General features: G+C 30.8%; 1 protein-coding gene and 1 pseudogene across 2 annotated transcripts; one reads left to right on the forward strand and one right to left on the reverse strand.

Moving 5' to 3' along the window:
• Positions 1–361: 361 nt before the first annotated feature.
• LOC148608243 (uncharacterized) lies at positions 362–3,505 on the forward strand (annotated as a pseudogene).
• A 400-nt stretch (positions 3,506–3,905) lies between these two features.
• Positions 3,906–19,059, reverse strand: LOC148608244 (vacuolar protein sorting-associated protein 33A-like). 2 transcript variants are annotated; one of them, XM_088545172.1, is made up of 17 exons: positions 18,931–19,059; positions 17,920–17,985; positions 17,032–17,165; positions 16,260–16,344; positions 15,203–15,307; positions 14,763–14,879; positions 13,774–13,948; positions 13,090–13,277; positions 12,715–12,805; positions 11,694–11,768; positions 10,271–10,350; positions 8,920–9,006; positions 8,468–8,599; positions 7,352–7,520; positions 6,852–6,974; positions 6,473–6,579; positions 4,918–5,057 (listed from the first exon to the last, which is right to left on the reverse strand). In XM_088545172.1, exons 1-16 carry the CDS (start codon positions 19,057–19,059, stop codon positions 6,491–6,493), a joined length of 1,845 nt encoding a protein of 614 aa, XP_088401298.1. In that variant the 3' UTR covers positions 4,918–5,057; positions 6,473–6,490. The 2 variants fall into 2 exon arrangements, with proteins under 2 accessions (XP_088401297.1, XP_088401298.1); XM_088545171.1 differs by lacking the exon at positions 6,473–6,579 and having other exon boundaries at positions 3,906–5,057.
• Between the last annotated feature and the right edge of the window lie 1,057 nt (positions 19,060–20,116).

Genomic DNA, 20,116 nt, shown 5'->3' on the forward strand with positions numbered 1-20,116 from the left:
GAGAATGCTTCTTTATATTGAGAGTAGAGTACAAGCTTAACAAGTACCACCTTTAAAAAAATACAGCCGATACACAATTTTTTTTTTCTTTTTAAGTTTCTACATTTCTTTCGAGAAAATAACACATTGCACACAATTTCAAATTTTCGATTGTTTTTTCAAATACGAAGTTCAAAATTTCGATACAGTTTTTTTCGAACGCTACTAAGTTAGCAGTATTTGGCCAATCGGGAAACATAATTGTGATCAGGAGATTTGCGTTTCCATAGAAGAGCATCCTTAAGATCAAAGGGTAAAAAGCGAAACTATACTGACTGGGTCGGAAAAAGAATCGATTTTAGCAAGGATCTTTATAGTGTATTTAACTCCTTGATTTTAGATAGTTCATCTTTTTATTCTTTCTCTGCTATGAAAGAGTAATCAATGGAACCAAGGTTATAGCAGTAATCTAAAGAATGTAATCCAGGGACAAAGATTAGACATGGAAAACAGACATACGCAACATAGATTATCAGAACATAAAGCAAAGTGTATTTATATGACAATGGGTAGTAAATTGGTACTTAAGTCATAAAGCATAATAGAGGTTCTGATACTGTTTTATGTAGGAATATGCTGTTGCTGGATGGTACTATTACAAACAATATGGACTCAGTATTAAATATATGGAAAAATTGTTTTTGTAATTTACTTAATCAAAATTCCAACAATGAATTAGCCACAAATGTAAATTTGAATGTTGAAAGTAATATAGTTTGTGATTTTCTAGACAGAACAATTATTTTTGAAGAAGTTTTTAATGTTGTCATGAGTGCCAAAAATGGTAAAAGTGCTGGTATAGTTATAATTCAGGCTGAATTATGTAAAAATTATACAGTTATTAACATCTTAACAAAATTGTTTTATTTGTGTTTTAAAACTGGTAAAATTCCAAAAATTTGGAATGAAGGTATTATTCTCTTATTCCTAAATGCTCTAGCTCGAATCCAAGAGATCCATTGTCATATAGAGGTATTACTTTAGCACCATGTGCATACAAACTTTATTGTAGTGTATTGAATAATAGATTGGTAAAATGGTTAGAAGAAAGGGAGATAATCAATGATGAACAAAATGGTTTTGTTAAAGGAAGAAGTACAATTGATCATGTGTCCACTTCAACATCAGTTATTGAAACTAGAAAGAAGTGTAAATTGTAACTTTTGTTTCATTTATAGATTTCAAAAAGGCATATGATTCCATAGATAGATCATGATTGTTTAATAAATTAAATGATTTTGGGTTTAAGTACTAAGTTTATGTTTGCCTTGAAAGCCATTTATTCAAATGTAGAGTGTTCGTTTGAATGGCAATACTACTGATTGGTTTAATGTAAAGACTGGTTTGAAACAGGGTTGTGTTTTGTCAACTGTAATGTTTAATATTTTCATTAATAATTTAATTACTGATGTAAAAGAATTAGATATTGGTATAGATATTGATGGTCAAAAGGTTGATATTTTGTTATATGCAGATGACTTAATTCTTATGTCAGAAAATGGAGAAGATATGCAAAAACTGCTAGATGTTTTAAGTGTATGGTGTAATAATAATTGCTTGAATATTAATTTTAATAAATCCAAAATGATTCACCTTAAATCAATCAATACCAAGATCTGAATGTACTTTCCAGATCAATGGTGAAAATATAGAATATGTATCAAGTTATCAATATTTGGGACTGGTTTTAAATGAATTTTTAGAGTATAATGTCATGGCCAAAGCAGTGGCTAAATCTGCCAGTCAAACACTTGGTTTACTTATTGTAAAATGTAAAACTTATGGCAGTTTCCAACACAATATTTTCACTAAACTATTTGACACTGTAGTTGGGTCAGTAATTAATTATGGCTCAGCAATTTGGGGCACGAAATAGTTTTCCTGTATTTCAGAACCGAGCCATGAGATTTTATATGGAGGTTGGAAAATACACCTCTGATGATGCAGTAGCTGGTGATATGGGTTGGAAACCCTCATACGTTCGACAATGGGTTAACATTTTTAGACACTGGTCTAGATGTAGTAAAATGGATGTAGATAGAATTAATTATAAAGTTTTTAAGTGGTCTATTAGAAAAGGCAGTTATAGAATTAAAAACTGGAGTTACCAAGTTATGGAAATGTTAAAATTTTATAATAAGGAACAATTTTGTAATATAGAAGTAAATATACATGTTAAGAGTACCATATGTCAATTAGAGGGAAAAATGTTTGATAAATATAAAACTGACTGGTGTAATAGAATGAGTCAGTATGGCCAAGGTGATTAATTATGAGCATATAAATTGTTTAAATTTTCATATTTTACTGAACAGTATTTGTTGCAAAATATACCTTTATGTTTTTGTAGTGCATTTGCAAAATTTAGATGTGGTGTAGCACCTTTAAAGATTGAAACTGGTCGTTATGAAAAGTTAGCACTAAATGAAAGATAATGTCTCAGTTGTAATGGTATAGAGGATGAAAAACATGTATTATTAACATGCCCATTGTATGATGATCTAAGACAGTCACTATTTTTAGATATTATTGTTATAATGAAAATATGATATTTTTTGTCATTGTCAGATGATGATAAATTTATATTTTTATTTAACAATGAAAATATAGCTTAGTTGCCAAAACCTGCCATAGTATTTTACTGAGAAGAAATCGTATTTTATATCATTAACCTATGATACTTTTTATAAATCGTATCTATTTTTAAGTGTATTTAAGATGTATATATTACTGTTCTCAATAGTTTCTCATAATTCTTTTTAGAATGGGCTCGTGTATTTTAATTTGTATGTTTTATCTGTTATTGTAATGATGTTTTAAATGAATGTATGTGGTGAGACTTTAATAAACTATTGAATTTAATTTAATTGCTATGTGTTTGTCTAACTATCCCATATTTTTATGACTAAATGATAACTATGTGTGTTTTGTATTGCAAAAAAAAGTATTTTGAAGTTTCTAGAGAACAATTAATCAATCATATTGCGCTTTTGATGAATTTTAATGTGTTTTAACTTTTCTTTATGTTACTTATATATAAAATGTTGATGGAATCTTCTTTTGTTTCAATCACTATTTAGTAAGAGAGGCAGTTGTAAGTCAGGGAGGTGTAATTGCCAGAAGAACAAAGTACTATGTAATTCCAAGTGCCATATATCCCCAGCTTGTAGTAATAAGTAGGAAAAAAAACCATTATTGATGTTTTGAATATCCAGGGGTGGATTCAGGTAGGAACGTGGCCGGCGTGCACGCACCCCCCCCCCCTTAAAATTTGCTAAGCATGGGTTGTCAGGGGTAGATTTAGGCGGTTTTAGATCGAAACTGTAATTTCTTGCTAATTTTACCACAACAGATATCTATATTGCACCCACTCTAGAATATTTAAAAAATTTAACCTCAAAAAATTTTTAGCCTCGCCCTGCTTGGCAAAATTTTAACTGGGCTCCCCCTAATCTAAATACCTGGATCCGCCCCTGATATCTATGATTTATCCTCAGTTTATTGTATTTTGTTGTGTTTGTTGATTAAATCAATTTCACACATTTGCATTCAGTACTTGATACTACCAGTAAATAATGTCCAAAAAAAGTCTGTATAAGTTACAACCAATTTTATGATAAAGGTTGAACAAGTTGCAATGTGTACCAAAATATTTGTACAGGTTGCAACATGTACATTAATTTTGTACATGTTGCAACTTGTATACAACATATATAATCTCTGTGCAAAGGTTAAATAATATTGGTTGAATAGTTATGGATTAAATTAAGTAGGTACCCCTGAGTGTGATGAACGGAGTCGAGAAGCCAATAGACCAGCATTCACGATTGTATGCAGATAAAAAAAACATTTAAGAAACTGAAGAATTTTCAGATTTAACATTTTATTGCACATACTCACTATCATCACAGAAATTATAACAAATAAACATAAATTACAAATGAAATGACAGAACCAAATTCAAAGCATAATTTAACATGTTTTATTCCAATGCACACATTTTATTATAACAGGTTATTATACAGGAGCATTTTCAAAACTGTTATTCTTTGGAAACAAGGTAAATATGACAATGAAATACCAGTAGTCTAAAAGTTTTCCAGCTATAGGGTATGTAAGTCTTGTCATGTGACTGGTTTCATGAAAATGGGTATCCGTCTATCCGTTTAATATTCAAATGCATGCAGATTCGTCATTAACATATCATTGAGTTCAATATTAGAAGCAAAATATCTTTTTGTGTATAAATACTGATAAAAAATGATAAATATCAAGTTGTCAGGATAAAAATGTTAACAAAAGCATAAAATAGCTAGAAGATGCAGAGTTTTGATTTCCCGGAAGTAAATAATAGAATGCAGATTAATCTTTGGATTTTAATATGTTGTACATCAGAAATGCCGGAAGGGAAACTGAAACTAGAACAACTTCAACAAGACTTACAAACCCTATAAGAAGCATTTATAGATTCTTGCGTTTTGTCCTTCCTTCCATAATTCACTAATTCATTTTTATCTTTGTCCTTGCATGTACATGTATTCTTTCTCTTACTCTCTTCACAAACTTTTTTTCTTTACTTTCTCACTTCCAAGTTTGTCCTTGGTCCCTCGTAACTATTTTGAACCTACCTCATCACATAACAACACATTCAACAACCAGCAACTTTCACATCAAGTTTTCATCTGATCACAATTTTATACACTTTTTGCTTTTCGCATTATCATGTATAGATATAGTGAATGGGATTAAAATGAATAAGATATTGCATTCACTAATGCCATAAAAATGTCAGTATGTCATTTCAGTTTGGATGTAATAAACAAATATTATATGTCCTGCCTTTATCCCAAACACTTCATACAGATCACTTAAGTTCTATTATATGTATGAATATTTCATTAAATAAACACATTGTCAGAATGGGTTAAGTTTAGCAGGTTCTAAAGGTTCAGAAATCTGGTTTAGCAATGAGTCACCAGTCAGTATTGAGGTTGTTGCTACCAAATAGTCTGTACCACCTGAAAAAAATAAACACTAATGTTAATGTCAGATATTTACTTCATACTTCAAGTCAGGCAGTACTGTATAAGTATTCAATTTCTCAGTGTGTTAATCATGGCTATTTTCACATTGAACGTAAAAGCACAAAAAATAGTACCCGCAAAATTTATTTTTCATTCTATTTAACTCTCATCATTTTTTAAATCCACAACAATGTATAAATGCAAATATGTTTACTTGACAGAATCCACGAAAATTAATATATTAAAAGTAGCTTGCCAGACATGCTCCTGCATTGCTGGAGTAATTTAAAATTCAGCTTTTATTTCACATTTTTTTAAAAGAAAAAAATAATCATGCATATTTTATGACTTTAAAACGAATTCATAGAAAAATAGTTAATAATAATCATGGTTATTTCTAAAAAGAATATACATGTACATTTAAGGTTGCAGGAGGAAATTAATCCCACCATGTCCTAAAACTAACAATAACCGAAAATAGTATTTCTAAGTTAATAGTAAAACAAAAAATTACACATAAAACAGATGAGTATTATCACATTCCCACCATGGAAGTGCATTTCTATTATTGTTCAATTTCTTTATTACAGTTAGTAATATAGTTAACTTCACAGAATGGAGATGGTCATCCTTTGATTAAATTACCATTATCTGTCTTAATGAAATGTCTTTGATAGTTAACTTGACAATTAACAAGCCTGAAGGAGAATTAAAGTTTCTATCCTCTCAAGAGTATTTTAATCACAGTTTGACAGAAATATTAAATCTCTGTCAATTTTCCAGCTAACTACCTAATGAAGTTCATCAAGCGATTGTATTAATTCATGTGAAGGCCAACTCCATTGTTTGAAGTCAACAATATTACTTGCTGTTAAGAAATTCCTAGCAACTAAAAAAGGAATAGATGAGAATAAGCAATTGAATGGCAAGTGTAATCATTAAGTAAGTAAAGTATATTTATTTTACAAATTCTGTATCAATCAAAGCTATAAGTAGAAATATTTAACGAAATACCCTTATGGATCTTAAATTTATCATTTACTCAAAAATTTTGTATTCCATGTAGCAATACTTTAAATTCAGAATAATTGCAAAAAATATAATCAACTTAAAAACAGGCAAAAACGAATTTTTTTTTTTTACACAGCAGATGCAGAATTTTTTTCCCAGAATTGCAAAAACTTAAAATTTTATTTTTGAACTTAATGGCAAATCAGAATAACTAATGCATGCAATAGTCTTAACTAACAGTAACTAAATAGCACAGGAACATTTGTTTAGGTATTGCCAGCAAACAACCTTTTTCCAGTTAAACAGCAAATCTAAAACGTGTAGCTACACTTATGAGAAGCAATGATTGATTGGGTTTTATGGAATGTGCTTTGTTTTAAATGATGGGATTATATTACTTTAATGCTTAGAGGTAATTAAGCTCGATCAGTACGCTCTATGACAAAGTCCATGAGTTTTTCACTGTTAATTATCTTAGTAGTAGCAATGATATAGTCAGTGGGTCCTGAGATAACAAAAGAAAACCAAAGGGTTAGTATAAAAGCTGAAATTGAAAAAAATACATGCAAAATGCCAGATATGATACATAATATACAGTGTATATAAAAATCAAGCAAACATTTAACTCTGAGTTAGTTCTATATAGTGACAGTATCAATATCAAATGCAGAAAAATTCAGTTCATGCAGGCTACCATAGCTTAGATATAACCAAGTTCTGAATAGTACTGATGTATTATTCTAATTAAAAAACAGTTGCAAGATTTGACCATCTTACCATCATCTTGCTGTGCCAAGAATCTTAAAGCTGCTATTTCAGCATAAGTGACACCACCCAAGAAAAATACCAATGTTATTTTCTGTTCAGCTGTTGTGGAGCTTAATGAGGCTATGGAACTTCCTTAAATAGAAAGAACAAGACTTGTAACATCTTGTGACAATTACACAATATTCAATTGTAATTATTTTCTCTCATTTAAAAATTAATATATAATATATAATTAATTATTAAATTTGAAATTAAAAAAATAAAAACTTCTATTTAATCCAAACTTTTAAAAGGCAGGAAAACTGTTGCTGACATGGTTTTCCATACAGGAACTTCAATCAAATTTCAGTTATATTTTAAAATGAATACTAAAAAATCAGTTCTGATCAGGAAAGTTAATTAACTTAGAGCATGGATACTATACTTGTACATTTCTTGAAATCTGCACTTGAAAAAATAAGAAAACATGAAAATATATTTACAGTATCTAAATATACAAATATATTTACTTCTTTTTCTTAAAGCTACAGGAATTTGTTGTATCTCCTCAACTGTTGGTCCAGGAAGTAAATTGAGCACTTCTGTAATGCTTCTCCACCCTGGGCGAGCATAGTATTGGGCAAGTCTGACACTCAGGGGAGCAAACCCACTGTATACATAGGAAATGTCATTTGGAACCTGAAAATATTTAACATTCTATGAATACGTATGGAACAAGAGGCTCCCAGGAGCCTGAATTGCTCACCTTGTTACATGAATATTTTTGTCTTTCAAGTGCAATTACTTTAACAAGGAGCTGTCCAACAATTTTGACTCAAGAAACACCTTGGTAGGACTCATCATAAGGAACATTCCATCAATTGATAGATCATTCTATCCACTATTGTTTTCAAGATATTGGCTGAAAACTGCTAAAAACATAATTTTCTTTTCCTTTCAAGGTGCAAAAACTCTAACAAGGCATCATCAAAGAAGTTTGGTCCACACAAACTTTTGTAGGTTGTATCATTAGGATCATTTCAGCAATTGAAAATTTCATTCTATCTATCATAGTTTGCAGGATATTGGCTGAAAAAAAAAAAAAAAAAAACTTTCAAGGGCAATAACTATTACAAGGAGTCATCAGACAACTTTGATGCCTGTGTTGGCCTTATAATAAGGATCATTTTAGCAATAAAAAAGAATTTGGCTAAACCAAGCGGTTTTGGAGATATAAGCGAAAAAGATGGAGGACGACGACGGATGCCAAATGATGCCAATAGCTCACATGGCCTTCGGCCAGGTAAGCTAATAAAGGGCAAAAAGATGAGGAAAATCTAGCCTCTATTAAATATAAATTATTTGAATCATGTATAACAGTTTTAAATGGTTGTTAATGGCAGAAATTTAGTTACTACCAGTACTTGATGGTTTATCTACATTGTTGCAAATAAAATTAGACAAGTCAATCACAAATACTCCTGTACAAATTTTTAAAGGGCCTTAACTCCTGAGCAATACTGGTAAATGCAAATTACATTGTTTATAGTAATTTAATTCTAATATCTGTTGTATCCTAATCATCAGTGATATTTAAACCCAGAACAAAAAGAAGAGAAGACATTATAACCCAGTAACCAACATACCAATTCATTGACATCATCTACAATTAACCTCAGTGATTTTTTAATGGTTGGATATGTTCTGTTACCATGGGGACGTAGTAATCCAGCTCTTTCGACGTTGTTTAATGTGATCAGATGTTCAAATCCATAGGTCTACAAATGTTAAATTTATAAAGTAGGTCACTCTTGTTAATTGATGTACTTCAATTGCATTTTTCAATAGTATGTCCATTAATACTGCAAATACATTTATACATTATATTATTTAAACAATAAATTTTGATTCTGAACAGAGCCAAATGTATCAAAAAAGCACAGATGTATTAAGTCCATATTCAGTGTTTTTCTCATTTATAAAAAGAAACTTGTTTTTTTTCATCTGGGTTTTTTATGTTGTATTTTGATCCTTTCCATCTTTTTTTATTTCATCTTACTCCCTATTTTAAATATTAGGTTACTATTACTGTACAAACCTGTAAAATTTCTCTTTTATAATATTCTAACACTTTTGGCTTCAAACCATTATTACAACAGGACTGAATACATATTAATCTCAATACCTTAAATATGAAAGTTAAAATTAGTTTTACCCAGTATTTTGTTTGAATTGCTTTCATTTTGCTTAAGGTGGGGTGATAGTTAGCAATACTATACAGATAATAACTGGTTATAGTTTTTTAGACTCTAAATAGCCTTTGATACAGATCAAAACTACATAAATTGAAATAAAACTAAAATAAAATTATTTTAGGAGAAATAAAGAGATGGCTGTTTGGAATGTGGAAGAGAATTAATCAATTAATGTTAGAACTGTAAGAAAATCTAGAATTTCTAAATATATTAATTAATTTAAAGCTGCATCAGCTGCCAAATTTGTTCAGTTTTGATTCTACTAAAATTTGCTGATTCAATGAAATAAGTTCGTAATAATGCAATAGAAGCAATAAATGCCGAAAATACTTCTAGAATATGGTGAAAACATTTTTTAATCAAAGAAGATCGATAGCTCTGATCTAATTATTTTTCGCTATTACTTCCGAAGATTGCCTACAGGACATTCACCTGAGTTAAAAATACTTTCACCTTGGTTAAAAACAGGTAAGCATGTATCTTGTTTCCACTTCATTTCATCTATTTCTTGATTAGTTTTCAAATAAGTAATGACCATATTTGTGCCACATTATATCACAATACATAAGTAACAAAAGGATCCTTTGAACTTTTGTCTTTTACTGCTCGAGTTCATCGGTCTTCTTGCCATTGATTAACCACCTTCGCTTTGCAATCAGATTGTTAAAGAATTAACCCTTACAGCACATGTGCAAAATAAGGTCACCAGAAGTCACATGCATATAAATTTATCTAGGTCGATTTATTGTCTTGCAAGACAATAAATGTATTGACACCTATTTCATGTATTTAATGCATTTTATTTGTGGATATTCAATGAAATTATACAGGAAAATTACAATTTAGTAGAAATAATTCAAAGTTATGGCATATTTCAACAGAAACAAAAATTTACGTGAATGACAGCTAATGCAGCTTTAAGATCCATTATAATTCCTATTTTCAAAGCCATCACAAATTACATGAACTTCAATAAGTAAAGTGTAAGGTAATGGACATAAACCAAGTTTTTATAAGTGCAGTTTATACAAATTATCTCCCTTGACAAGGAGAATGGCATATGGACAAATCTATTTTAACTACCAATTCATATGGTACTATGTATTCATTCACAGAAGTATTCTTAGAGACAAATTTCAGTTGGTATACCATAAATAAATATTGAAATAAAACGAATAATATTTCACTACTCACTTTATTAATAGGTTCACATTTTCCAATACAATCTTCAATATATGTATGAACTTTGTCTGTTTCTATACTGTTTATAAACTCTGAAAAATAATGATCACGACATAATAAACATAAGTCAATCGATAGACAACGACAGGGTTATACCATTTTATGACAGAAAAACAATTTTGCAATCATATAAAAATATAGTATAACAATACATTGAACTAAATTATTGATTTTCCAGGTGAAAGAATTTTTCATCATTCAAAAATTTAAAAAAAATAGAATTTGAAATTTACAATAGCCAAAAACATTTTTTATGGTGTAAATATGCACTGAAGAAAATCTGGACCATAGAGAAATAATTATAGACAGAAAAACCTTACTATTTACATTCAGCACAACAACTAGATTTAGTAAGTCATGGGAATCAATTTCCTGATTTAGAGAATTTTTGTTTAAATATCGAATTTTGAACAATTTACATTTTGTTTTGATTTTAATTTTACAATGAGACTGACTCTAGGAAACTATGAAAATATCACAACCTCACAAAAAAAAAATTTACAATTACATGAATATCCACATCAAACAACTGGTTATAACAAAATTTGTTTGGATGCATATTGGTTAATATCTTTTGTATTCAACTCTATAGCTAAAACCATAATGGGAGCACATGGGTTCACCAGGTTGTAGTGGTATCTTTCTGTATGTATTTTTTTTAGTTCTTTTGGATTGTACAACTTGTTCTTCCGTTGTCAATTTGGTGTTACTGGCATTGTTTTTTCTATGAATCGAATTGGTACCTTTGGTATCACTATACCCCCCCCCCCCAAAAAAAAAAAAAAAAAAAAAAAAACCTGAATGCAACTGCTTGATAACACCAGCACTATTAGCATTCACATATAAACCTACTACCGAGTAGATAATGTCAACCATAATGGCATTATATCATATCAGTTTGTATGTCAGTGGTATACATTCACATATAAACCTACTACCGAGTAGACAATGTCAACCATAATGGCATTATATCATATCAGTTTGTATGTCAGTGGTATACATTCACATATAAACCTACTACCGAGTAGACAATGTCAACCATAATGACATTATATCATATCAGTTTGTATGTCAGTGGTATACATTCACATATAAACCTACTACCGAGTAGACAATGTCAACCATAATGACATTATATCATATCAATTTGTATGTCAGTGGTGTACCCCTATAAGCATCAGTGCTATTCCAGAAAAAAAATGCAGTTGGAAAGGAATGGGGATCGTCAGAAAGCACTTTATCAACACCATATCAAATTTATTATAGAATTTCCTGATCAAGTATTTTTTCACAGACAGCAAATACCTATACAAATTAATATAAAGTGTCTTCTAACCCTACCATACAATTTTCATTAAATCAGCCCTTGCTTTACCTTGTTGGCATCTTAAACAATCAATGAACTCATCATTATCTGTATACTCCTTCACTAATTCTGCTATAGATGTATCTGTCAAGTACAGAAGCAAAGGAATAAATTTGGGAGTATATTTTCTCTACAATAATCTATACTGACTTATAATGCAAATAACTTACTAACCACAAAAAAATATTACTTTCCACAAAATCTGAAGACCTAAAAAATAAAGACCATCAACACTTAACAGCACTAGATTAAAATTGTTAAAAAGCATCCTAAAAAATAATCCATTATACAGTATAGGATGCCACTGATGCTCCCTCCAAATTAAAGTCAAACCTATTGAAGATTCTGCTAAAGGAGGACAAACCAAAAACTGAATTACATAATTACACTATTTTTGATTAGTGACAGATCAATATTACATTTAAAATATGAAGATAGTAACAAAATCAACTTCTTAGCTACGTTTCAAGTCTTTTCATGATGTAATTACGAATAAATTAACAACTGACATTTTCCTTTAGCGGAACCTGAAGTGAGACTTCCTTTAGCGGAACCTGAAGTGAGACTTCAAGGGAGATCAATATCATGGACACATAAGACTGGAAGTCTTCATTCAACATATAATGCACTAAATGTAAATACATTAATTATTGAAAATCCAACAGTTTGTATTTAGGTGTCATTTATTGAGCTATATCCCTTAATTTTGAATTCTTCAGTGCATTCTATATAATTTTTATTTCCTAAGAACATGGGTTATAAAAATCCACATGTTAATTTCTGTTTATTATAACATTTTAAACAGTAAAATCAAAAATAAAAATATGTAGGCTTTCCAACCATGTATAACATTTTGCATGATTCTTATTAGGAGTGCTACTTAGTAGGCTGAATATTTGTATTCAGGACCAATTGTTGTAATATATTCATTTGTTTTCAGAAATTTTTTTAAGAACTTTTTTTTCACTGATGAAATGATTGTATAACTTTACATTAAGTGATTCGAATCAAATACATCATAAAAACTTACGTATTGATAGTGACTGTCTGACTTGCTGTAGATGTGGAAGTTTAGATACAAATTGTTTCATATCACTCACGGTTTTAGCTGTGTGTCTTTCCTGGAATAAAGTAAAGAGCACAAACATTGGTGAGTAAGAATCTGTTGACCAAGAATAAAATTATTGTTGATGCAGATTGTATCAGAATAGGTCTTGTAAGTTGTTACATGTAAAATAATGAATTTGCACTTTGATCTTTTCATCAACAAAAGATAATTGAAACCTCACTTCTTTCCTATTTACATATATCATAAAATGTATATTGTATAGATTGGTGTTTTGAATATAACTTCAACAGAATGTTGTTACTATGTCATAATTATAAACTAGGTCTGTTGACTTACATCAAATTCAGCTGTTATTGTTTTTGCCTTTTTGCTGACAATTGAACCAACAGCATTGAAATTTTTGTCCCTAAGATCAGCATATAAAACATCTGATGAGTTCAGAATGACTTTCTTTGGTTCAGTGGGAACACCTCTTGTTTCTTCCTGGCCTGACTGGAATTTTTCTGGAGGTAATTTTACACTTGCTACAAATATAGGGAAAAAAATACATGTAATTTCAGTCATATTTTCTTGCTTAACTTACATCCCCCTTATCTAGGCATTAAAGTCAAGACAAGACTTTTGAATAAAAAAGAAAGCATGTATAGCAGTTATATTGAGTTGTACCCATTTAACAATGAACTCGATCTTTTATATTCATGTGACAGTGAAGTGTTAAATCTACACTTAATATGATACCTGCTAGATACATGTACATGTATCTCACTTCTGAACAGTAGTCTTTTATAATGATAGTGGTCTAGGTTTCATGAAAAATCTTAAATCTTTCTTCATCTCTATCATAAGTCTATAAGATTGTTAGAAATTGTGGAAGAACTTGAGGATTAGACCTGTTCTGAGATGTTTTGAAGCTATACCCTGTACTTTCTTAATGGTGAAAAACCATAAAGACTTAACTTTTATTCAAACAGTAGACCTATTCAGTTACCTCTAATACACAGAGTAACTATGAGTACTAACTATTGTTAATATTAAATATTTCATCAATCAGTCCTTCATAGGTGAGTTGTGACATCAGTGGAGTGAGAAGATCTACATTACGATCGAGAATCAATAGGTTATCTATCTGTGGGGTTATATTGGGTTCCTGTCCACACAGCTCTCTTCTCATCCTTAACATCATGTCAACTACATGCTGAAATCAAAAAGTAAATGAGTTGTAATGTTTCTTCAGGATAACTATACAGAGGAGAATAGATTTTCTAGGAGATTGTGTGGTTCATTTCATCAAGGTCTCGTTTCATCACATCAAACAATAACATGTCTGGACCTGTGTCAGCATCATATATTTGCAGCATAAAAAAATCTTCAATACACATATAGACAGAAGCAAGTTAAAAAAACGACAGAGTGGGTTACAAATTACATAAAGTAAGTACTTATGATAGCATATACTGGTGAAATAAAGTTCAATAGGTAAACTCATATTAAACATTTGTCTATAATAGTAGGTGGTCATCTTCAGTATGTATACAAAGTATAAACACTAAGCAAAGTTTGAATAATATTGACTTAATACTTTTTTGAGTTACAGATCCATAGTAGGTATCCCTTCCCATGACAGATAGACAGAGTCAAATGACTTCTAGACCTTCTCTCACCTTGGTGACACGGGTAAAAACCAACTTGCATGGTTAAATACAATTTAATGTCAACATGGTAAAGAAATGTGGCTGAACTCTAAGACAGTAGTTGTTGTTTTTTTTTCAAGTTAAAAATTTCAGACAAACATTAGGGACAAGTTTATGACACAGTTACTATATTATCCATAGTTATTTATCCCCCTTGTTTTTTTACCTTAGGTATAGCAGATTGAAGAAAACACAGACATAAAATAGAGTATGAAATATGTTCCTTACAAATACCCCCCTTTCCATACATAAGAAGATAAGTACACCATGTCTTTGCAACTTTTCTCATTTTATCATTGAATTGAGGAAAATACAAACCTTAGCACAGTCACCCTTGCCACAAATATTGGGTATAACACCATAAAGAGTCTGTAGTGTCATCAGTGACTGGGCTACATAATGCATGCTGGTAAAATCATTGTCCAAGTAACATTCCTGTTGTAAACACATGTACAAACAGATTAGTTAATGATTAGTGATAAAATAACAAAGATATTTTTGGAATGTCATGATGTTTAAAGTAATCATCGATTCAGGCATTTAAAACAAAGGTGTTTTACCCAGGTACTCACTAGTTTAGGCCTCAGTAGTATAAATGTATCTAACAGTCACTTAAGTAGCAAGCTTCAAACAGAAGGTGGTTCATGCATGTAGGTGAAACTATACTTAAATGGGAAGTAATACCATATACTGCTTTTCAGCAATTAACTATACAAGTTTTCTATTTACTAACACTAGAAAACATTTTTTTAATTTACCCTGAATGAGTTATTTATCTCCATTGATAGGAGATCATAATCAAATGGAATCAGACTAAGACTGAACTCTTCAATGTTGGTAAATTCTCCATAAACTCCATATTCCTGAAAAAGTGAGAAAAAAACGATGTATGTTTTTTACACAGTAAATGATTATCTTTTTCACATTCTGTCAATAAATATAAGTAACAGTATTGGTCTTTTCTGAATGTAACCTGGAAATTGATGTATCTATTCTCTAATACAAACATTCCTGATGATGATAATTTTTTCAGGGTTCAAATGCAGAGCTTTTTAACTTAAGTGACTGTAGTGATTTAATTTAAATTTTTCCACTAGCTTAAATAAGCAAGAATTAAAAATTAACACAAGCTAACTCTAAGGTTTTTTTGGTTATTTCTGAACTGAATTTATAATACAAATTGAATTCCACAAGAAAATTTTAGCATTGTATTTCCCCTTAAATCTAATCACCAGTGAGTTTACTAACATAAGTTTTAAATAAATTTTTCATAAAAAATGTAAAAAAAAAGCAATGTAAATATAAAATTTCTTTCCAAAAATAATACAACCTAGAAAATACATATATATGAGTAAAAACATATCAGATTATCTCCCTTTTCTAATTTAAAATCACTTGAATATTATAGGGTTGTATTTACAGGAAATATGGTGATACCATTGCCTGACAATCTAATCAGTTTTACCATACTTGTGTACCAAACTGATGCATAACACAATTCTTACATTTGTTTTTTTTTCTCTTTAACAAAGTTTCCCAAATATGACATTCAGTGTCTTGAACTAAATCCTATCGATTAAATATAATCCAGAGCAACACATTTATTAGCTGGATTGAATTTTTTGGAAACGTTCCTGTATCTATTTCCAGATATAACTGAAATATTCAGGATGCACCGTTGTTTCTAATAAGCCTTGTTGTTTATGAGGAGGACACTAAAAGACATTTTAATACAATGAATTAGATGTGCATTCGTTAAAATGATCTGACTTGGATAAGACATGATTTGCAGACTGATTTAAAGCAGATACCAACCTTCAGTTTTTTCTCACACAACAAGCTCTTCCTTGGTACAAAAATGATGTGGTATTCCTTTCTGAAACCTCCTTTCTTTGTTTCCCTGTAAAAAAAATACCCCTAAATAACTTGGGAACAAGTTCATGAAATACATGTACAGTGTTTAAGGAAGAAATCAAACATGGGATTTAGGCAATAATTGCAACTACAACAACAAACACTTTACATATCCTCAGACACCCAGGTATACAAGAGGTCAATCAGATTTTTACATACATCTTATAAATAGCAACAAAGGCAAGTTAAGGTGACAAATAGTATTAAGTTTTAAAAGTCGAATGAATGAATGTGTACTTGTGTATATCCCAAGATTAATATACCACGTGACTTCATTCATAGACTTCTGCACATGTTTTTTTTTTTTTGATTTAATGCAATAGACATCTTCACAGTTATTGTATACTAATAAAATTTATTTTGAATTTACAGTACTTGTAAAAATGCATTTATATTTAAATCTATATGATATTTATGCCTGTAGTTGATGCATTCAAGGCTAGAATTAAATTGAAGAAAACTGTAAGGTGCAAACTAAAATGTTTAAGAGTCCAGCAAAAAAGTACTTGTGAAATTGTGAATACTTAATTATATTCTAAAAACATAGAGTAGTCTGAAATATATTAGAAGCACATTTGTCTCATAAAGATTGTGTTAATAAAAAAATGAACAATTGGATAAGGTATAATGTTCTGCATGTACATGTAAGTACAAGATGCACAAGGACTCTTACTCTTTAAGTATATCTGCTATACTCTTCATTAAATCCAGTCTTGGTCTAGTTATAAATATGATATTTTGTACACTGCTCTGTGGTAAACCCGAGGCAGTGGCCTGGAGGGGAAACATCTTTTCCACTTCATGCTCCTGCAGAAATACATGTACATAAAAAGTGAATATTTTTTTTAACATCATCACGTTTTTACCTGTGACTCAGCTTACCCTACCGACCTGAATTTTTCGTGTTTACCAAATAGTTTTTTGCAACCTTTTTGACAAATGTCTAAATGTGTTTCAAAAATATACCAGTCAAAAAAGGTTCCAAAAAAAATTATAACAATCACCAACCTACAAGTACCACCCCTAGTTTTTTTAGCAAGTAAGTTGAAACCCAGGTTATTATTTTTTTCTTTGCTTAATTTCTCTCTCTTGAAATACTGGTATTCAAATGAGTTAACAATCATTATCCATGACATTTTCCTATCTACCACACATAGTTATTAACAGTAAGTTAGCAGGAACACAGATAATTTTTTTTTATATATATGCCAAATTTCCTATATCTCTTGAAGACTATCAAGACTTTATTGGTTTTAAATACATTTACATCTTATACCTTATGGTACACTACTGAGTTATGATGCTAATCAAAGTGGAAGTGAAAAAGAAAAAAATTGCATATTTTATTATTTTTATCATAATCCTTAAGAACTCTGTTACATGGTTTAAATGTTAACAATGATATAATTCTTACGACTTTGGTAAAGCATTTAAACTTTAACCTACATGTACATGTATGTATAAAACTACATGTAGAAGTAAACAAATAAACACTCATCATCAGATCACACATTCAACATCAAACCAAGAAAGCACATTTATCTTTCTACACATATTTTACCTTTAACAGTGAATATTCTGCTACCAAACCAAAAGGCCCTGTCAAATCATTGTCCCATACCAGTGCCTTAAATAAAGCAAATGGTATAAACACAGATTTAAAAGTAAACTGGAGACATAGACTAAATAACACACATGTAAGAAAATATTACAGGAAATTATAAAAATAATATCAGCAGACAGAATTTTTTTTTCTTAGAAAGTAATAATGTACATGTTGCTTTTTTACTCATGGGGAGGTTGGTGCAGTCTGAATTTCTTCTGATCCTGCAATCCTTCTCTATTTTACTTGGACAATGACACAAGTGCATGTCAGGTTGGAGATCAGACTGATGTGGCATACAATAAGTTGGATTTATAGGGGAATTGCACTGAGTACAACACTTCAAATACTTCTAAGGACTTTCTGGTTGAAATAATGCATGTCACTTCTGTGCAATTCGATTCTGCATACATTTTTTTGTATGATACATTGCAATACCATATTCTTTTTAAAGGTTTGATTTTTTCATGAAATTTCTAGCATTTAACATCAAAACCCTGTTTTAATTACATTTTCAACAGCTCACATGTGAAATTACATTTGATGAGAGTTGGGTGTCATGTTACATGTACTTATGAAACTGAGCAGTAGCAGTGTATTACGTGGCAAGCCCTACAGCTTTTGGGAAAAAAGAAAATCATTGAAGCATAACAGCACACTCTCCGTCTTACTCTTAGCTCAGTCACCCTGCCCTCCTGTTCTTTAATTAACGCACCAGCCAGTGACGGTTGTTACAAGCTAATCTTGCAACTTAATGAATGCATACACATAGACAATATTATTAAATATTGAAGCTAATTTCAAACAACTGTACACTGTTGACTAGGTTTGTTGTCTTATTAACTTAGCCTGTTTTACAAAATCATTGAAAATGTCATCACATTTCCGCCCACCTTTACAACACCAAAATTCACGCAAATACTTCAAGTCTACGAAGTTTAAAAGTGATAAGCAGCTTTCTTATACTACCTTGGAGCCTAAACATTTGTCAAGAGCTTCTAAAAGTTCGCGTCTGTAAAAATCTCTCAGCAAACTGATATTTATTTTCCCGTTTGACAGATGCGATCCCGTGGTGGTAGCCATTTCAAAATTCAACATAAAACCGAAGAAATAATATTTGTTTTAGCGCACAACAACGTAACAACGTGACATCATCCCCGTCACACTGCCAAGCGAGATAAATGAACGTGAACAGCAGGGGCGGATCCAGACATTTTAAAAGGGAAGGGCGCAAGCGGGGGTCCGTGCAAGACCCGAAAAGGTAGTCAAGGACGTTAAATACCACTCACTCATCCCGTGTTCTCATTCAGGAATGGGGGATGCTAAGACATTATTTACCATTTTGTGTCAATTTTACTCACGAAAATGACAATATTGTCAATAAAAAGGAGGGGTGCCAAACCCCTGCACGCTCTGGGTCCGCCATTGAACAGATTGGTGATATAGGTCAAGTACTACAGCTTGGTCGTAAATGGAGAACGTTAACGTTAAAGGAGAAGTGACACAAAAATTATCATATCGTGAATTCCGCTTTTCAGTTCATTTTTGTTACTTTTTCAATAATTCCAGCAAAACTACAACGTTTTACAAATACAAATTAACCTGTCTGTCAAAACAACTACCATTTTCAAAGGATATGAATTAATGATTCATTAATTTCAGCAAACTGTTAGTCAGAAAATGCAGACGGTAACACTTCGCCCTATGCATGTTATCATGGAAGTGAACGCATGGTATTGTTAGATTTCTATAATTTCCCTCAATTTTGCAGGCAATCATAGATCAGCAATCTATTTTCTATCGGGGAGTAACGTTTAAAGTCATTTTTTGTTTTATTTTGATAAACTGTATACAAATGACCGAATTATGTATTATACCTACTATGATCGTGAAGGAGGCGATTAAAAAATTTCAATCGTAGACCACTCATCAGAGACTTTATAATTAATCTAATTACAGGTCTATTCACTCACTAGTACTTGATACAGTGTGAAACTACAAAAGATACATTGGCTTCTGTTTAATTTACAGTTAAGACATATTTTATTGTCACTCCAACAGAGGCAATTGGACTACTATATAGCTACAATGTAAGCGGTTGAACTTCCGTTCCATCAAATCAGAAAATAGCTGACCAGACAACTTCTACCACTGC

The sequence above is a fragment of the Perna viridis genome, chromosome 9, assembly GCF_037379345.1.
Source record: "Perna viridis isolate PV_CMFRI_1.1 ecotype Kerala chromosome 9, ASM3737934v1, whole genome shotgun sequence".
In the NCBI taxonomy this organism is placed as follows: domain Eukaryota; kingdom Metazoa; phylum Mollusca; class Bivalvia; order Mytilida; family Mytilidae; genus Perna; species Perna viridis.